We start from the raw sequence: 21,284 nt of genomic DNA, 5'->3' as shown, positions 1-21,284 counted from the left end.
TGTTTGCTCACTTTTTTAAGCTTTTTATCTTGTAGAAAAATTTGTAAATTTTAAATTCATTAAGATTTTTATAAAAAAAGGAAAATGATTTGACTGCTAAATTTTTGTACGAAAATTTTTCTAAGTCTTGAAATATTAAATCTTTTTAAAATTTGTAACGTATATTCATATTAGCAGATGTATTTATCATTACAAACGAATTTTTTATTATATTTCTATAACATCCATTATTTTTGCCTAATTATAAAATTATTATAAATTTTTTTGTAAAAAAAGAATGTTAAAAAAGGTGCAAAAAAATTTTCGAAGAGTCATAAATAAAGAAATCATTTTAGATTGAAATTTGCATCAATTTAATTAATGAAAATTTCCTGAAGAAAAGGGAAAATCTCAGTTATGTCTTTGGATAAGGTAAGTCAAAACTGAATAATTTTAATTTCTTTCACAAAATGTAATAGTCAAATTTAAATGAAACTAAATCGGAGAGAAAAAATAGTAATGTATAAGAGTTGTAAAATTTATACAATAATATTTATTATTTATATTTATAAATTTGTTTAGAATATTTTAATGTTACTATCCCTTTTTTCTTTTGCCCTCTCTCTAAACCCTTTTCTTTCTTATCTTCTACTCTCTCCGATTATGTCTTTGTCCTATACAAAATATATAAAATCAAAAAAAAAAATTATAATTTGTGATAAGCTTACCAACTAAATGAAGAGTTCAAGAAAATTAAGCATTTCAAAAAAAAAAAAAAAAACGAAAATATCTATACGACACAATAAAAGAAGAATATAAATAATAATAATAATAATAATATATAAATAAAAATAAATTTAATTCCATATTCAAAAGAATTTTTTTTATTTAATTTATTTAAATAAACTTTTTTTTTTCTTTTTTAGACAGTTGAAAATGTGAATTTGATGTTAAACAGTGTAAGTAGCAATGTTAATGAACTGTTAACATTGTTTCGTTGGGCAATTCTTCTCTTTATTATCACATTCTGTCTGATGGTTATTGCTTTAACAATACTTTGTTTTTATGTTAAATGTTATGAGGTAAGCATTTAATCTTTCATAAATATTTTAAATTAATTTATAATTTAATAAAATTACACAATTAATATTGCTCTTTTTGAAATTTATTCTCTAATTGTTGTGTAAACATTGCGAAAAAAAAAAATGAAAATTATCAGTGGAAAATTAATCTTATCATTTAAAAAAAGAAGTCTAAAAAGCTTGATCACTTTCAAATTAGAAGTACAGTTTAAATTGACACCTTTTTCTGTTTATTTTAATGATTACAAAAATGAAAAAAAAAAAAAAAAAGATGAAAAAATCAAAATAAAAAAAAGGCCATAGAAGCAACAGAAATTTTATCATTGATAAAATGCTATTCGTCAAAAAGTATATTAAATAGCTACTAGAAAATTATTTCTTCGCATAAAATAAATTCACAAATAATAGCATACTGAATTAATTAGTATAATTAATATTAAATTAATTACTATAATTAAAGAGTTATTGAAAGATCATTTAAGTGCTTACTAATTCAACAATGACACAAGAGAAGATTATTTTTTCTTGATAATAATGATTTATGATTTCATTTAATTTGATAAATAATTTTAAACATCGAAAAAATAAAATGCTACTTTGATAAAAACATTTTTTTAAAGACAAAAGAAAAGCAACAAATGAAATAATTTACCAAATGTAATTTTTTTGTTAAAATTGTTCAATTTTAACAAAATTTTTCAGATTAAAAATGTTAATAAACTGAGAGAAGCAGAAGAATCGAGTAGAAACGATGAAAAGATTTATCTTGCTGTTTGACAGAAAAAAAAAATGCGCAAAAGTGAAAAAAAAGCGCCACAATTTCTCAACTGCAATCATTCATACAAATATTTATCAATGTTGAGTGAGAATTTTTTTTTTCTTTTCTTTTCGTAACCTAAATTAATTCTATCATTTAAATATTTTGTAACTTTTTAAATCATTGCGAAAGACAACTCAACACTAACAAACAATAGCAATGTCAAAAAATTTTGCCCAAAAATTTTAAATTTTTTTTAAAATTAAAAAATTATTTTATTAATTTATTATTGTTTAACTATATTAGTACTTGTTCATTGCTATAGAAAAAATTTTCATAGTTATTTTGTTGCTTATATTATTTTTTTCCTTTTTTTTTCTTTGCTAATTTTGGTTTTTTGCATTATTATAAATTATTGTTTACCTAAAATCTTGATAATATGTTTAATTTTTTCTTTTGTTTATTGTACTGATAAGAAAATGTTTCATATCAATGTAGTAAAATGATACAATCATTTGAGTAGTCTGTTGTACTTTCAAAGATTTATGAAACATAAAATTCAAAAATTTTCTTTTAAAAAATGACATTAAAAATCATTTTGTTAAATATCGAATAAGTTTTTATTCATTTATCATTTTGAATAACTAAATTTATTTCTTTTAAAATCAAACTTTTTCATAAAATTAATCTTTTCTCTTACTTTTGAAAATCTGATTTTTTTTTTTTTAAATAAAATAAAAAAACACGCAAAAAAGTAAAAAACAAAACACAAAATTCATCCGATCATTAATTTAATAAATATAATCGTTACGTAATTATTTTAATTTTTAACTTTGTATTTTCTTATTCTAAATTAAATTAAGTGACGTGAAATTTAGCGTAAATTTTTTTATTTCTATCACTTCTGACAAATGATTTTTCTTCTTTTTTTGCATAAATTATAGATTGTTACATAATTATTTTTATTTTTGCTTTTTTCTTATTTTAAATCACAATAAGGTAAGTTAAATTTGATGTAAAATACTTCTTGTTTTTATCACTTCTGATGAATGATTTATTGATCGATTTTAATTTTTGATTCTCTCATTACAAATTTAAATGTTTACATACATATACACATACATATGTACATACATACATACACATATACACACATATATACGATACAATTCGTGCTTGTCAATTCTACAAAATTGATTGGTGCACGGCAAAAATGCATTACTTAGTCATCATCATCATCACGATTATCATCAATGTTATTATTTTCATCATCATTGCCATCTATCATCATCGATCTTCGATCATTGATTTGTCATCATCATCATCATCACCATTACTGTCATCAATTTGTTAGCCTTTAGCGTTAGTATTAGCATCCGTGTTTTACTTCAATGCAATTGTAATATATTGCCACTTTTGAATTGCTTAAGAAATCATCATAAATTATTGTTAAAAATTTTTGCTAACAAACGGTATTTTTCAAAATTTAATTTTAAATTAATTTAAATAATACTTCTCTTACTTCACTCTCTTTTTCTTTCTTTCTTTTCTTATTTCTTTTTCTCTCTCTCTCCCCTTTCTTCTTTGTTCAACAAAAAAAGAGAAAAAAAGTAGCATATTAATTGTTTGTCAGCATAATATTATTCATTTTCCACATTTCAAATTATTCCTTCCTTTCCAATCTCTTCCAATCTTCTTTTTTTCAATTGAAAAATGTAATTAATTATACAAAATTATGTTTCAAACGTTATTTTCTGATTAATTGCTGCCCAGCTGCATTTGTGCATTTATCAATTTGGTTATACTTTTTCCGGAAATCAGTATTGTTCACTCCTGAAATATCACTGTAATCCATTGCATATGTATGTGTACGTGTGTGTTTTAGATTTGATGACAATAATTGCTTAGATTTGATGACAATAATTGCTTAGATTTGATGACAAGAATGTTTAGAGAAGTTAGATATTGTTTTCCACTTAAAATTTCAAATTTTATTTGATATTTTAAATATTTATGTAATTTTTTTTGATTTTTCATTTCCCTTTTATTTATTATTTTCCTATAATTCGATTATTTAGATGGTTTAGCTGAAATTATTAATTTAAATTAGCTTTTATACCGATGCATTTAAAGCTTTTTTTAATATTTAATTTGAAGACAATGTTAGCAGTTAATTTCTTCATTCTACTACCAAACATACTAAATGTTAATAATTTTATTCAGCTTGTTAATTTGCTAATAATTATCTACTTTGTGATGTATAGTAATTTCTGTATATTTTAGGTTATTATTATTTACTTAATTTAATCTTCAAGTGTTCTTGTAATAGCTGCCGTCATCATAAGCTAAATTATCTATTCAATGTCTTCAAATAATGCTACGCTCAATACAGTTATCGATCAGGTGGAATGGATCGAACGTATAATTGGTGATTTTATCGTTTCTGTAAGTGTATTTGATATTATCATATTTATCAATAAGTATACTTTGCACATATTTTAATTAATTATTTTAAATGGATAAATGTTAAATTCAAAATTTTAATTCTCCAAAAAAAAAAAAATCGACCATTTTTAATTGTTATTAATGATGTGATGAAAATTCTACATTTTCATAAAGACTAGTAGGACGGAAAAATTTTGCTTGCAAATTTATTTCGCTATCTTATTTTTAATTTCAGTCATCATTAAACATGAAATTTCTTTTCTCTTCTCTAAATTACATGAAAATTCCGGTATTTTCTGATCATTTAATTATGGTAATAAGTGGAAATAATTATCGCAGTAAAATAAGTAACTTTTTATGCTTTAGGTAAAAGATCATGTAAGTAAACTTGCTGTGCAAGGTGAAAAAACTTTTGGATCATTCGAAGATCGTTTTTCAAAAGGAAGTGAAAATTTGAATGCAGCAGCAGTAAGTTTTATTATTAAATTAAAATTCATTAACGAAAAATTTCGAAAGCAATTACCGATAAATCTTTTCTGCTATTCGTGACGAGCACTGATGGTGAAGAAACAAATTAAAAGTAAGATTCATAATTACTTAATGTTTCTGATTAAACTTGTTCCATTATGAGGAACACACTAATTTTTGAGGTCGAAGGTTAAACGAGAAAAAAAATTGTAAAATCAATGATATTACACTTTTTTTTAAAACAACTTGTTGATTTTTCAAATTTTCAATTCATATTATGCTTAATTCTTTAGAAAAGTTTTGCTCTGCCAAAGATGGAAATAATTTCATTTAGGCTACAGCTTATCAAAAATGTGAAAGTCTACCCTCACTGATAACGATAATCGTCTTTTTGATTGCTGCAGGAATTGTTGTAATTATATCATTGCTTTTTTTGCTTACTAAATGTATTCATAGAGTTGTTTATCATCATTATATCAGAGTACGAGGATCAAAGGTACATGCACAAAAACTAATTTGTGAATAAAATTTGGTAAAAATATTTCTGTCAAAATTCTATTTTAATTTTCAGTAAAATGTCAGTTTAAAAAAAAAAAAGGAAAATTTAATAATTTTTATCAGTATGTGGAAGTTCTTTAAAAATTCAATTTGATTTTGATGATTTTTCTCTTTTTCTAATCGACATTAATTTCATCAGTGATTGAAATTAATGTCGATTAGAAAAAAATCATGAAGTTTAATTGATTTCTTGAAATTTCACAGTTGAATTCAGCGAACGATTTAGCCATTCGATAATAAAATTATTACGAATTTTTGAAGAACAAATTTTCTACAAAAATTTTACAAATATTCTTTGTTATCAAAAGTTATATTAAAAAAAAAGAAAAAAAAGCAGTAGAAGTAAAGGATTTTGTCTATTTTCTAATACAAATTGTTTGCAATTGTCTTCTTTGTTTCTTTTTCATATTTCATTTTGTATTTTATTTCAGTCCTTTCATGTTCTATGAAATGTTAAATTTGAAATCAATTATAATATAATTAAAGAAAGGAAATAGGCTTCAAATTAACTATTAGCGCTTTCCGTATATCTTTGTAATTTTTTACATTTGATACAAAGTTCATTGCAACATTTTCTTTACTTTTTTTATCGTTTCATTATATCACTGTCAATGATTGATGTTAAAGTGATAATTTGATCAAATATTTTTATCAGTTCCTTAATACTACTTAATATGTCACAGACATATCTCACTGCATTTTCATAAGTTATTATGACAAGACTTGATTTGATGCTTCAGTTATCATATCATGTCTTAAAATTATCATATCATATCATTGGAATTTTTTTTTCATTTTATTTCTCATATCATATCTGTACTTTCGATACTTTCATTATATTATTCAACATGTATCACAATGATACATTCACACATTATCGTAAACATACCATTATGTATTCATTGTTTTTATTAACATATCACTGATATAATTTTTATTAAAAAATTTGTGTGATTGAAATTTTTTATAAATTAATAAACGGTGAGCAATCAATAAATAATTTACAGTAAAAAATGACAAAAATAGTCCAACATAAAAGTACACTGTTAACGGTTTTTCATTTTTTCTGTTTTCGTTCTTCTTTTTTTTTAAAGTGGAATGATTAACAAATTTTAAAACCGGAATTTTTATTGGTCACATTATTCATTACTTAACGAAAGAAATACAAAAGAATGAAAGAAACACATCGAGAAATTTGTTTAAATTTAAAATCATAACGATGAAAGAATAATTTTTTTCAATAACATTTAAATACCCCGCATGAGGTGAATTTTGTCCAATTTTCATTGTTTGTTGATTTTGTAAAATTTCGAAAAAGATTTTCAAATAATTTTAAATATCATTTGATAAATTGAAATTTTTCCGCATTTTTCCTTCAAAATAAAGATAAACAAAAAAGAAATACGAATCACTTCACTTTTTTTTCTTCTATTTAATAATAAATAATAAACCATTTTGCTCTATTTTTTCGTCTTTTTATTATCAATTTAATAAATAAAAAGTTATTTTCCATTATTTACTCCTTTATCGTTTCAATATTTATATGATATATACAAATTAAATTCATAAATTTATTATCAAAATTAATTTTCCATATAGCAAAAAATCTTTCTGTATCGGATCGATCAGTTAATTTATCAATCAACTGATCAATCAATATTGATAAAAGTTTGATATTTTCTAATAATTTTATAGGTTTTGCAGAAACTTTCAGAAAGCAACTGGGAAACACCAAGATGCGATTATTTTTTCTGTGTGTTTATTCCTTTTAATTCTTGTTTTTTATTTTTTTTTTAAAAAAAAAAATGATATTATTTAAAAATTAAATTTTAATCCTTCGTTTTTAATTTTTGGATTTCAAAAATTAAAAATGAGTAGAAAAATCCTTTTAAATTCTTTTTTTATCTTTCTTCTTTCAAGAATATAAAACTTTGTATTCTTTTTTTTTTGTTATTCTTATCTTTCATACATTTATCACAGAACATAATTTTTAACACAAAAAGAAAAAACAAATGTTCCATTTCTTTTTTTGCTATAGTTTATTTTGTGAAATTAAAAATTATAAAAAAGTATGACATTAATTAAAAATCATATTTTATTAGGAATTAATTTTGATTTGCTTAATTTTTACAATCTATCAAACTCGATTTAATGATGTTTTATAATTCATTTTCAGTCTACAATTTACTAATGCTATTGTTATCTTTGCAATAAATTCATTCAATGGTAATATTATAATAGTCGATGGCCCAGTAAGTTTGTTTACCCACTTTTTGTTATTCTCGGCGAAATTTTCCCGAAAATTTTTGATTATTGATTCATATGATTCATTTTGTTATTGTTAGTTTAAACTTTTATGAATTAAATTTCCTATAGTGAAACTTTGATTAAATGTAAATTTCTAATTTTTAAGTGTTATCTTGTGATCATTAATTTTGTACCATAAATGAAATCACTTTAATTTATGTAAACAAAAAAAATATTTGTCTTTGAATTCTTTCTCATTTTTCATTTGTCACTTTTGCTCCTTCTTGTTACTTTCAGTATCATCCGATGTCATTAATGCAAAATGCAAACGGTCGGTTAGATCCGACGGACGGTCGAGGTAACATTGTAGTGCACCGTCGTCTGAGTCCAACAATGATTAAATAAATCTTTCAACAGGAATAAAATCGAAGACAGAAAAGTAATGTTGTAAACTGTATAAAAAACTTTCTAAAATTATAACAGTTTTGTAATAAGACGTGATAGACGTAACGTTGTATTACACGTGTAGTAATATGGTAACGTAGGATTATATGTTCACGTAGAACTTTAATTATCAGTTATATGAAAATTATACAATCTGAATTGAGCAATGAATGATATTTATAGTAAATGAAAGAAATTAATGCGAGCGTAATTTGTGAACATTTCAATCATAAATAATTATTTGCTACGCAAAGTTATTTTATCGACGTAAGGATAAATGACGTAGCGTTTCATTAATTTAATATCAAATTAATTTGACCTAATATAAAATCACATCACAATATTGATCATATGAATTACTTCTAACAAATATCAAATTGATTAGATTGATTTCTTTAAAACTTTGAAATAGTTCAAATTAATCTATGTATAATTTACTCTTAAATAAAAAGATAAAATTAATAAATGAATAATGCTTAAAATGCAAACAATGAATGGAAAAGTTAACTTTGAAAAATGTAATGAAATTAGCAAAAACCAAAATGAAAACTTTAATTAAAGCTATCATTTTATTATATACTAAAAAAAATTGTGTACACTGAAGAAAAAAAAACAATGAAATAATTTGTTAGATAATAACAAACTGTAAAGCTAAATACTTTTCTTAATAAATTAATCAATCTGTGGGATAATTAGTTTAATAAAGATAAAATTAATTAATAATTAAATAAACGCGAAACATTTTAATGGGAATGACTATTCATTTATAATTCTTAAATTTGTTAAAATATTTTCACAATTTTTAACAATCATTTTATAAGGAAAAAGAACTAAAATACTATAAAATTAAGAAATCAAAAAAGAAAGAAAAAGAAAGGAGCTAATCATACGACAGTGAATTCTTTGTGACATATTACAGAATGTAATGAAAATTTTTGGTAGTACTTGTAAAAGGATTAAAAATTTAATCAATAATTTTTTGAAGTGGATAAATGGTATAAAAATGGAAAGTTTATGAGTGAATTAAAATATCGATTAAACTATTGTTTAACACACTTTTTTACATTTAAGTAAATTCATTCCAATATTTATAACAAATTGTATTTTATTTGATAAAAAATCTCAATTGGAAAATTTTAATGATATTTCATCAAATTTTTTTATTTCTAAATTTTTTGTTTTTTACATTCAAATTATATTTAAAGACATAAACTTCAAAAAAAAAAAAAAATTTTTCATTTTTCCTAATAAAATTTCATATATTAAAAGGAAAAAATTTACATTTTAATGAAAATATGGAAAAGTCTGAAGCATTTTTAATCATTTTGATATACTTTTACCTTGCTGAATGGTTCATTGTTTCCTTATTAACATTTGTTTATTGACCGATATTGCAACGTTTGTCTTTGCATTCTTTTTTCATTTAATAACATTTCAAATATTTTAAAAAAAATAAATAAATTAAACTTTAAAATTTAATTTTACACCACTCAGTAACATACACGTGGTGCAATTAAGAATGAGTAATTAGAGAAATTATTATCAAATTTAAAACTTATGAAGATTTTATATCTTATATTACACAAAAATTAGGAAATTAATTTTATTATTAATTAAAAAAATAAAAATAAAAATAAGTTTTGCTACCTTTTGAAAGCATTGAATGTTTAGATCTAACAGTCACCAAGTAGCCTTTTTGTACACATTTTGCAAAATATAATTCTACAAAAAAATAAATAAATAACATAAAATGTATTAAGGAACAAGAGAAATAATTTTTTAAATAAATGAATTTTTTTTTTGAAATAATAAACAGTCCAAGCACTAAATTTAAAATATATGAAAATTTTAAATCTTACATTACACCGAATTAAGGAATTATTTAAATTATTATTTGGGAATGAAATGAAAGTATACGTTGTTAAGTCTGAAAATACTGAATTTTTTGTGGATTGAAATTTTTTTCTTCTTAATATTATGAAAAAATTTCAAATCTTTAAGCATAAAAGAATGAATTAATTTCTTCCTTAATTTTTTTTCTTTTTTTAAATACATTTATTATAAACAAACATTGAAAAACCGATTGAAATATGCAAGTTTTCAAAATATTTTTTTTTATTTTTTTTTAGATATATAAAAGAAAAAGCATTATAAGCTAAGCAAAAAAAAAAAAGAAATATGTCACAACAAACAGATTTTTCGTTATCATCTGAAAATTACGTAAATACTATGCGTATGGCTCCATTGCGTTGTCCATTACGTCCGTGTACGCAGCAAGCGTTGGAGCATTATATGTCACGTGTCATGCAATTAATGTCTGGAACGAATCGAATTCATACCACTTTTGAACACCATGAAATTATTGAGGTCTTTCTTACGCTTATGTTTATATTTATAACTTAAATTTATCAAATCAAAGTGATATCACTTAAACTGATTAGCTTGAATTATAAATTTTTATCAAGTAAATTTAATTTAATTCGTCTACTGCTTCAACTGTTATCATCATGATATCATTTGATTTTTCAAAAAGTCTAAATAAATATGAAAGATAATTCAGCAAAATTCAAACAATTCAATTATTTAAAAATTTTAGCTTTCTAAATTTGATGCATTCAGATATATTTTTTGATTGATTGGAAATAGTTTTCGTTTTTTTTTTTTTTTTTTTTAAATATAATACTCGAAATTTCTACAACTTTTAGTGATATCTATTTGCAATTGTTTTTCACTTGCATTTTTCATCTTTCTGACAAATTTTTCTGTTAGAAAATGGCCAAATGAAATATTTACAAATAATATAAGACTCTGTTAAAAAAAAAAAAAAAAACATACATATGATCATACAGCTAATATTACTTATCTAATTAATAAATCATTTCTCGTAAATGCTTAATATCGTTATGTTTTTGAAAGCAAAAAAGTAGTTAATATTAAATTAAATAAGCAATGTTAAATTCAAATAACAAAATAATAGTTTTGTTTATAAATAAAATCAATAAAAGGTTAAAAAATCTATACATTAATTAGTTATTTTTTAGAATTTGATTCTGGAAGCAAAATCTTTTTTAGATAATTCATGGATGTTTGACTATTTTTGCTGATGAACCAACATTATTACAATTTCCTCTACCCGAGAATGGTCTCGTTATAATTGGTGACTTACATGGCGACGCATTCTGCTTACTGAAAGCATTTGAATTTTACGGCTTTCCACCAAATATCACATACCTCTTCCTTGGTATTCAATCTGTCCCTTTCATTAATAATCAAAAATATTTCCCATTAATCTGAACTAAGAAACTTTAAAAGTTTTACCTAATTATCTTCCTCTCACTAAAAAAAAAAAAAAAAAATAAAAAAAATCTATTGAATCAAATTTTACTAATAATTGATTTTAAATTTTGATAAAATCTTTAAATTCATTAATTCCTAAAATTTTTAAAATTATACAAATAAATTGATCGCATTAATGGAAAGTGATAAAATGATTAAAAGGAAAATATTTCATGGAAATTTATCGAAATTCAAAGATTTCTAGAATATATTTTCAAAATTTTCCAAATATATATTTTCAGGTGATATCCTCGATCGTGGTCCAATGCAAAATGAAATATTGCTATTTGTTTTTTTGATGAAATTACGTTGGCCAGAATATGTTTATTTATTACGAGGAAATCATGAATTATATCATCTTACAGAACAATATTTCAAAAATCAGGTTTTTATCAAATTACCATTTCGTGTAATTCACGTAATTTACGTCACGTAATTTAAATGTTAACTTTCTATTTATTCATTTTTCCGATATTTGATTACAATCATAATTTGTATAATTTCTTCTTTCTAACCTAACCATTCATTCTCATCAATTTACTATCTTTTGTGAAGTTACGTAATTTATACAATTTTCTTTTTTTGAACTGTTTCCGTTTAAATATTTCATATTTTAATTATACTTGGGAGATGGGTAAATATCACAGAATTTCGCAAATTGCTACCCGAGAAATGGAAAGCAGAAAAAAACTGACACAGGAATGATTTTTAGTGTTTAACAGATTACAATAATCCGTTCACATTTATCTATATTAATCAATTATTCGATTATCTCCCGCTAGCAGCAATTGTTTCGGGTAGTTGCTTACTGTTTTAATGCTTACTGCTACTAAGCAACTTATCAACAAAAGAAATTCAATAATTAATTGATCACTACATGCTGTCCAATTTTAATTAATTCTAAATTTATAGAATTGACCATTTGAATAGCTTTCAATAAAATATTAATTTCTTTAATTTGCATCATATCATAAGAATTCAGAATTTCATTTTAGATTATTTTTTCTTTTGTCATGCGGGTGTGTCACAATGGATGACTTGTCGAGCTAATATAGCAAATATTCCACGACCAACAGATTTGAATAATATGAAAATTTTGGAGGGATGTATTATCACTGATATACTTTGGTCAGATCCAAAACCAAATCAAAGATCGTTAGTAATTTTATTATCAAATTTTCTTCTTTATCATTATTTAGAAAAAATATGAATTAGTAATTTTAAATAAATAATATTAATAGATAATATTTCAGACCATTTGATTTAAGTGAACGTGGTTGTTGCTATAGTTTTAATCGAGAAGCATTACATGCAGTACTTCGAGCATTGAATGTTCGCACATTGATTCGTGGACATCAAATAATTCCGGAAGGTATTTTAGATAATTTCGGTGACGGAAGTTGTATTACTGTTCATACAGCTACTCGTGAAAGTGCTGGTTGTAATTCATGTAAGTATTTTATTCCGGAATAGTTTCAAAACTAAACGTAAAATTATTGAAGTAAAAAAATTTTTAAAAATGGAACATTTTAAAGCACTGAATGAATTGATTGCATTATTGATTGACTTGTTAATTTAAAAAAAAAAAAATTAAATTAAATTAAAAATAGAAAATTGTAAAAATCAAAGAAAATATAATTGTGCTTTTCTTATTTATACTTATTATTAAGAGATCAAATAGTCCTTTTGAAATTTACCCTACTTTTTTAACGCATCAATCATTGTTGTTTATTCTAGCTGGTACGATTAAAATTGTTCGCAAAGATGATGGAAAATTTGTCATGGAAAAACGTATGGCTAAGGTATTGCCTACACGTGACGACATCACGTAGATATAATTAAAGAGTGCGAAGTTATAAGTTAATAAGAACAAAACTTATCGCAAAAGATCACTTATCTTCTTATTATTTAGCTGTATTGTTGATAAAAATAATCTAAATAACATATATCATATAAGCGTTTATATTCAAGCGGAAGGTATCAGTCCACGTAATTACACGTAAATTTATTATAGATAAATTCCAAGAAAACTATGAATAATTTATGTGATACAGTTTACGCATTACTATGTGAAAGTCTACAACGTAGCAGACTGAATCGTATTGTATTAAAATGTCAATGGTGCCGGAAAGCTTATCCCAGAAATATAACTCGCCGAATACGTAATTCCGGTATAGCTGAAATAACATTGTGGATTTCACGATATGCTTTTCGTTATGCACAATACGATGAAATATTTCATGTAAAAATTCTGTTACTTGAGTTAAAGCAATTTAAAAAGTTTAGCAAAATTAGAGGAAAAATTATCTGAAATCTAAGTTACACCAATAACATGCATTTTGGATTTTTTTATTTATTAAAAATTTTGATTTGTAAAATTTCACGTTATTTAGGTCATATTTTTGATTAGATTTTTTTTTTCAATTTTTTCAATATCAGATATTTGTATATTTTATTACAAACTGTTATTTAACACTTAATCTACCTAGTCTGCTTATCTGATCTATCTTTTATACCTAACTAATCAATTTATCTACCTGATCTATCTGTCTATGAAATCTATCATCAAAATGTGTTATATGATAATGTGATACCAATTTGAAAGTATCATACGAATTAACTGACAATCTAATCAAGGAAGCATGGAGAAATCGAAATGATCGGATGATGAACACACGAGCTTATCAGTTATTTCCTGTGCTGTACGATGCAGTTACCTTTGAAGGTGGCTCATCAACAACCCCGGCCACATTTCGTGTCATCTTAGCTCCATGGGAGAAAGCATTTCTGCGCAAAGTTTTCCGATTTCTTTTCGTTCATTTCTTTTTTTTTCTTTTACTTATTTGATAATTTCATCTTTAAGAAATATTCTTTGGTAAATTACGTTATAATTCACGCAAGAATGTACGTATTAATTTCTACGTTACGTCAGTTTTCCGTCACACATTTAATAATATAGCAAATTATGTTTAATTATTAATTAATTTGTACATTGTATCAATTCATCAATAAAGAATTATAATCAAATTTACAAAATAAGAAAATTAATTCTTCGTTTTTGTATTGTTTTACTTTCTCAATCAAAATTTTGAAAATATTATTTAGTTCCTTCTTATTTTTTACTGTCACTGCAGTTGTTTGTGACATCTTCCGATTTTGAACTGGTTGAAACGTTAGCAAATGACGTAGATCCAGGCCTATTGGAAATTCAGCAACGTCGATCAAAGCCTAATTTATTAAGGCGTACGTCATGGCATGTTAGAAATATGCTGAGACACGCTATTGTACGTATGAAATTAGAATTAAATAATACTTTCTTTCAGTACTAAAAGATAGTCTTTTGTTATCTTTCAATTAACAAAGAATTATAATAGTTGATAACTTAATTAATTAAATTAAAATACCGATGCAATGAAATCGATTTAATATCAAAATGATATCCATCATTAAGCAGATAGGAAAAATTCCAGTAATTTAGTAATTTTTTTTCATAATTTAAAAATGAAAAAATTATTAATTATTAATTGTTATGCAACCTTCATATAACCAACGATTACTTACTTAATTAAGATTGCTTACTAAGCAATTTTCTATTAATTATAATTGTAAGTTATTTACCTTCCGAAAAATTACGTGGATTTTTGCAAATTTTTTACAGGGTCTTCGTGATTTACCTTCATTGGATGACACAGATGTGTCAGAGATATCAAGAAGACCGTAATTGATTGATTGGGTTCATTCATAATTTTTACAAAATTGGTCTTAGAAAAAAGTTGCCAAAAATTTAATTATTAAATCCAAAAAAAAAAAAAACCATTGAGTATGCATATTCAAACATTATTTGATAAATTCTTTTCATTTTTAGCTTTTTTAATTTCTCATAAAAAACTTATCGTATTTATTTTATACCATAAATCATTTATGCAAAGTTAAAAACAAAATTTGTTTTGAAATAGTTAAACATTTCAAATTTTTTTAATAGCTCAAGAATAAATTAGAAATGAAGAGAATATTTTTATTTAATCAAGTACAAAAAACAAAAAAAAAAAAAGAAATAATAATAGTTGAATGAGTAAAGCTTTCTAATTTCTAGAAATTAATATTTCATTCCTTTAAATAACTAAATATTTTCCATTTTTATTTTTTAGAATTTGCGAAAACAATTGTAATAATTGATGACAATTTCTATTCTTACTATTATTATTCATATTTATTGACTTTAGTATTATATTATGCCATAAATTTCCACCGAATATGCAGTTAACATTTCATTTAAATATATTGACAAAGCCAATGATAATGATATGATAAGGATAAATAACTTTTCTTATTCACTGTGCAACGTATGTTTGATCATTTTGCAAAAAGTAATAGCGCAATGAAAAATAATAATTACGCTGTAGTATTGCATTTTCATTATATTTTATAACATTTTATTACAATTCTACTATGAAATTTAAAGTTTATCTTTAAGTCAAAGGTAAAAATCTGAAGTAATTAATGGTAGCTATAATATAGGTTAATTAAGAGGTAGCTGAAGTTGTTTTAATATATCGAAAATGAGTTGAGATGTAATGTTTATTGATAGTGAGCAAGTGATTTCTTTTATAAAATTGCTTTTAAAATTGACAGTTAGAGACTAGCAGATATAAAATGAATTAAAATTTGTGCAACGATTACTACTGATTTCATTAATTGATGAAAAACGAAAATTTCCAGTATTTATTGCACTAATATTAAAATTCCAATTCAAATTTAATTTCCTCGTTTCAAATTTTATAATAGTATAATTCTTTAGTTTCTTTCAATTAAATCATTATTATCATCATCCTCTAGCATTTTTCTTTTCTTGTTGCTATCATTGATTTTTGGAGCGGTTATGAGTACGAATGGAATTTAAACTTTTCGAAGTGTCAGCAAGTGGTGATCGTCGTGTACGTTGATAAAAGAGGCTGGAATGATTGGATGGCGTTGATCCGGCAAATTCATCCGGTTCCTCCTGAACCTCATCGTCTTCATTACTTCCTTCATCTGTTGCAGTATTAAGCATACGCCTCGCCGTTTGATCAGCATTGCCAACCGTGTCAAATGAAAGTGACGGTAAAGCAGTAGGCTTTGTCATCATATCTTCTAGGTCCAAATCGTGTGGCTCTAATCCCTCAAATTATTTTTGACATTATAGAGAAAGAAAAAAAAAAAAAAAACAATGAAATTATTCTGTCATTTATATGGATTGTCATTCTGAGATATATTTACATACCATTGCAAGTTTGAATCGCTTTTTGAGTTTTTGAAATCGTGACACAGGCATTTGAAGCTCTTTCTCAACGTCAGAAATATTCCGAAAATTTGGCTTTGTTAGAGTGTCAATGTCTTTTCCACTTACTTTATATATCTGCAATATAAAAAAATCTATTTATATGCATGCATTGATTTAATTAAAATTTGCTTAAGTTTAATTTTTGACTTGAAATTTGAAAAATACTTATCACATATGTAGCTAAAATGATATGCTAAATAAAATGATATTTATGGATTAAATGTTGTTTACGATGTCTGTATAAATTTGATCCAAATATTAAATAATTTTAAATTTATTTTTGTATTGTAAATACAATCTTTTTTCAAGTAATATTATGAACGATTTGAATATTAATTAGCAATTCTGTTATTAATTTTTGAAGAAAACTACCTAACCTTTTTCATTAGTTCAAATTCTTCCTCTAGTAAACAAACACGGAAACTTCTTGGAATATCATCATCTGAAGGTCGTCCAAAGATGATATCATGTGTTAAAGGGAATAAATCGATTGCTCGTTTCATTGCTATAAATTAAAATTTATATTTGAAAAAAAAATTTCTGAACATAAGGTATTCTTTAATAAAATAATTAAATATTTAATTAAAAAAAAGCATAAAATTAGAAATGAAAAAATTATTTGAAATTCATTCTGCAATATTTACAACGTAAATGGTTACAGTACTAAAATTAATATTATGATGATACATTGTAATTAATAATTTATTGACACTCGTAATTAGTACTTTGATGGCAATGGAACTGATAGTATTTTAGGATAAATAACTGCTAAAAAAATAACTATTAACCTGAAACAAACCTGAAATACTCCGCCAGAATGTTCCTCTCCAAGATAATTTCATGATTAATTTATCAGTGAACAATACTAGTTTTCCATTTTTCATCATATAATCCAATATATCACCGTATGCAAAGCAACGTTTACGACGTGTCACGTAAAGTGGATACGGTCGCTCACACCAATGACAACGTCTACGATCATATGTAATAACTGTTGGAAAGAATGAATGCTGCAGTTCGATTTGCATTTTATGAGCTAATTGATTCGCTTCTGCATTGCGAGGTATTAATTCATTCTTTTCAATTATTTCAAATTTATTGGCTTTTTTTTCCAATTTCAATGTTCCACCTTAAAGGAAAATTTATCCGTTAAGAACCATTGTAATGCTAAAATATACTAATTGCTTTCAAAATTTTGTAAGATATTTTTCAAAAATAATATTGTAATGAACACATAAATTTCAATAATATATCAATTCATTCATGCATTATTTAAATTTTTTTTTTTGAATGAAAGCTCACGTGATTAATTATTGGCTAGCAATTAAAAACTTACAAAATGGATCGTACAATTCTTGATGATCAGTAGTGCTATGCACTGTATAACACGTATCATCGCCAAAATTTCGAGTAGTACCACCAGGATAATATTCATGACCACGAATTAAAGTTTTAACTTTTAGCGCACGAAGAACAATATTTAAAGCATCACGATTAAATGAATAACCACAATTTCGTCGACTTAAATCGAACCATCTGACAATTTAATTATTATTGTTTTTAAATATGTATTCAATGCTATCAATTTGTTAGTCATTAACAGAATTAATTAAAAGTAAGTTTTTGAAAAAAAAAAAAAAAAAGGAAAGAGTATTAAAGTTTTAGCACATTGCATACTTTTGTTGTTCAAGTTTAGGATCAGCCCAGAGAAGATCAGCAAGAATGACACCTTCAACAAAATGCATATTACTGGTATAAGTTGGTTTCGGGATATTTCCCACATTACTTCGACATGTCATCCACTGAGATATTCCACCATGGCAAACGAAGAAATGATCTGAGTGAGAGGTATTATTAGCATTATTGATTGATCTATTAAATTTTGATCGTTTTCTATCACTAATAGAAGTGAATGTGAACAAAATTTAAATCTAGGAATACTTTCAATAAAAATAAAACAAATATTGGAGAACTTTTCATATTCTTCTAAGTGGACAAAAAATTGCATCAATAATGATAGAAGCAAATTATTGATCGATCAGATAACAATATTCATAAGTTATCAAAAAACTTTAATTGAAAGCTTAAAGCTCATTTTTTTTTAAAAAAAAAATCTTAATTCTATTACATTATTTATTAAATTATTTCAGATTTGAAACTTATTCAAATAGAAATGTGACAAGCTATTTGTGAATTTTGATTTAATAAAAAATTAATTGAAAAATCGCTAATTCATACTAACTTGAAATAATTGCACAAACAGGCATATGATCGAAAACATGATTAATTTGTGTGAACCATCGAGAGCCTCGTTTAAACATACTTAAGCACTGTAAATTACATCAGTGATTATCAAAAATATCATTTACTGATCAAATCAAATGATCATATCAAAAATTAGCAAAAAAATTTTGAGCTAAAATTCCACTCACCTCGTTATAGAAATCACATTCTTTACCACACTGATAATCTTCATGATTGCCTTTCAGTGTTGTAATGTAATTTGGCCATCGCAATTTCATCAAAAATATAAATAATATTAATTGTACCTGATATAATCCACGATCAACATAATCACCTGAAATTTATACGTGTAAAAAGTTCAATGAAAATTGTTCAATTCGATTTCATTTCACATCCAGTAAAAGATTTAAAAAATGTTAATGCTAAAGAATATTTTATAGCAAATTTGTTGCATTAAAATTGGTAAATTTAAATTCTCTTTAAAATTTAAATTTTAAAAAGAAAATTTAAATTCTCTTTTAAAAAGAAAAAAGAAAAATAATTGGAAAATATAACAAACCTAAAAATAAATATTTTGTATTTGGTGGAAAGCCATTTTTGAGTAATATATTTAATAAGCAATATAAATCACCATGCAAATCACCAACAACAATTAATCCATTTTTAGGCAAATCAAATTGCAGCATTATTGGTTCATCAGCATATATATCTTGTACATTGTGCAAAATCTACAAATATTTTAAAAATATTTAAAAAAAAATGCAGCAAATTAAAAAAAAAAAGTGAGAAAAACGCGTGATAATATATTTGAAGAATTAATTAATCAATTAATTTATTCATCTCATAATGATTACTTTTAAATTCAAAAATCTGAGACTAACATATTAATCAAACTAATTAATCAATTAATTTTTGTTCATTTAATAATGATTATTAAAAATTCTAAAATTTTTGCTGGCTATAATTTATATCAGAGAGTCTTAACATACCGTTATCAGATCATCATCACTGAATGTTGGAAATAATGCGCTATTAGTTTCCACTACTTTCATTAAATTGCACATGTATTTTTCAAGAATTTCTTGTGTTAAATGATAGCATACCATTTTCTTTTTGCTATAAATTATTTGCCACTTTTTTGAATTTTAAAGAAAACAAAAATTACTTTTTAAAAATGATAAATTGAAATTGCATGCAAAAAAAAAAAAAAGAAATATTTTCTAAAAAAATGAAAAAAAATTATTAAACAATTTTAAAACTGTTCATTTAGGCAAATGAATTCGAAATTATTACATTAATCAAAGTTAAAAGTTTCTTATTATAAATAATTTATTAAATTTTCTCTTGAAAATTTCTAATCAAAGAAACTTATTAGCAAATGTTATTTTGAATATTGCATGTTAAATTTTTGATTTTTTCTAATAATTTTAACTTCTGTGATGAAATTGAAGATGAAAAAGGTGTGCTTTTGAGCAAACATATTGTAAACATGCATTATGCAAATTTGCACTTTTATTTGATGTGGAATTCTGAATGGACTGCAGATTGCATTCTTGCAGCAACTGCATTTATCCACAAGTTAACATTTCATTAGCTAATCGATGTTTAGTTGTTACTATTTTTATGGAAGATAATAAATGCATATCCTCTAATAAATGATGTTTTTTTTTTATGAAAAATTGAACTTTTAATTAGCTAAATTATAAACTTTCATACCAAATCTAAAACTGAATAACTATAAAATTAACAAAATGTAGTAATTGAAATTTTAAAAATCTTATTTAATTCATTACTGTTCACAGTGAATTTTTCTTCACAAATTTGATCAAGAAATAATTTAAATTTTAATTAATGTATAATGGTATTACTTACTTAGCAATATTAATCTTATCAAACATACCTCATTCAGTAAATAAGTTTGTGAAGGTGCAGACCGCTCAAGACTAAAAAAAGATTTAGTAAATTTGTTAAAGCAATAAAAAATTTGTAATTTTATAGCAACTTTTATACAATTACAAAAATTTGCATTTATAAAATTTTCCGCATTTCGGCAGCTGCGGCATCGCGGAATGCAGAAACAACTGCTCATGAAATAATTAAAGTTGTCAACGTATGTATATTATAAGGACCAATTCAGTAATTAATTACTGATTAATCATAATATCATCATACATTATTACTTTGAATGTGTAATAGATATTAATGAGTTACATCTGTATAAAATTTCAGTACAAGTATGTTTACTTATTTAGTTATTTCATATATACTAATATAATATCACAAAATTTTACAGTATTAATATCATTATTTAATATTTTTAGTTGCTTTAATTTTTAATTGTAATTAATTTAATAATGCAACTGCTTGTTTAGTTTTAAATTCTAAATATTATAATTGTTTTTTC

The 21,284-nt window shown here is 24.0% G+C and overlaps 5 protein-coding genes across 5 annotated transcripts; 4 read left to right on the top strand and 1 right to left on the bottom strand.

Annotated features, from left to right (window-relative positions):
- Positions 1–396: 396 nt before the first annotated feature.
- On the top strand, positions 397–1,838 carry Bm17634 (Uncharacterized protein; the record flags this gene model as incomplete). Its single annotated transcript, XM_043080014.1, has 3 exons — positions 397–411; positions 906–1,061; positions 1,764–1,838. 3 exons carry the CDS (start codon positions 397–399, stop codon positions 1,836–1,838), a joined length of 246 nt encoding a protein of 81 aa, XP_042935948.1.
- A 2,341-nt stretch (positions 1,839–4,179) lies between these two features.
- On the top strand, positions 4,180–5,257 carry Bm9014 (Uncharacterized protein; the record flags this gene model as incomplete). Its single annotated transcript, XM_043080013.1, has 3 exons — positions 4,180–4,263; positions 4,630–4,731; positions 5,066–5,257. The coding sequence occupies 3 exons, from the start codon at positions 4,180–4,182 to the stop codon at positions 5,255–5,257; spliced, it is 378 nt and encodes a 125-aa protein (XP_042935947.1).
- A 1,768-nt stretch (positions 5,258–7,025) lies between these two features.
- Positions 7,026–7,941, top strand: Bm1193 (Uncharacterized protein; the record flags this gene model as incomplete). Its single annotated transcript, XM_043080012.1, has 3 exons — positions 7,026–7,042; positions 7,466–7,541; positions 7,834–7,941. 3 exons carry the CDS (start codon positions 7,026–7,028, stop codon positions 7,939–7,941), a joined length of 201 nt encoding a protein of 66 aa, XP_042935946.1.
- Positions 7,942–10,209: 2,268 nt separating this feature from the next.
- On the top strand, positions 10,210–15,037 carry Bm9015 (Uncharacterized protein; the record flags this gene model as incomplete). The annotated part of the gene is made up of 11 exons (XM_043080011.1): positions 10,210–10,347; positions 11,053–11,221; positions 11,559–11,701; positions 12,029–12,113; positions 12,312–12,471; positions 12,570–12,766; positions 13,054–13,118; positions 13,331–13,558; positions 13,954–14,112; positions 14,451–14,600; positions 14,975–15,037. The coding sequence occupies 11 exons, from the start codon at positions 10,210–10,212 to the stop codon at positions 15,035–15,037; spliced, it is 1,557 nt and encodes a 518-aa protein (XP_042935945.1).
- Positions 15,038–16,174: 1,137 nt separating this feature from the next.
- Bm9016 (Serine/threonine protein phosphatase PP2A-1 catalytic subunit, putative) lies at positions 16,175–19,986 on the bottom strand (the record flags this gene model as incomplete). Its single annotated transcript, XM_043080010.1, has 10 exons — positions 16,175–16,474; positions 16,577–16,711; positions 17,014–17,141; positions 17,436–17,765; positions 17,973–18,172; positions 18,314–18,473; positions 18,879–18,966; positions 19,069–19,214; positions 19,440–19,608; positions 19,870–19,986. The coding sequence occupies 10 exons, from the start codon at positions 19,984–19,986 to the stop codon at positions 16,175–16,177; spliced, it is 1,773 nt and encodes a 590-aa protein (XP_042935944.1).
- Positions 19,987–21,284: the final 1,298 nt, after the last annotated feature.

The sequence above is a fragment of the Brugia malayi genome (genome assembly GCF_000002995.4).
Source record: "Brugia malayi strain FR3 genome assembly, contig: Bm_v4_Chr3_scaffold_001, whole genome shotgun sequence".
In the NCBI taxonomy this organism is placed as follows: domain Eukaryota; kingdom Metazoa; phylum Nematoda; class Chromadorea; order Rhabditida; family Onchocercidae; genus Brugia; species Brugia malayi.
The sequence above is the reverse complement of the archived record's forward strand: the minus strand, read 5'-3'. Positions and strand labels throughout refer to the sequence as shown.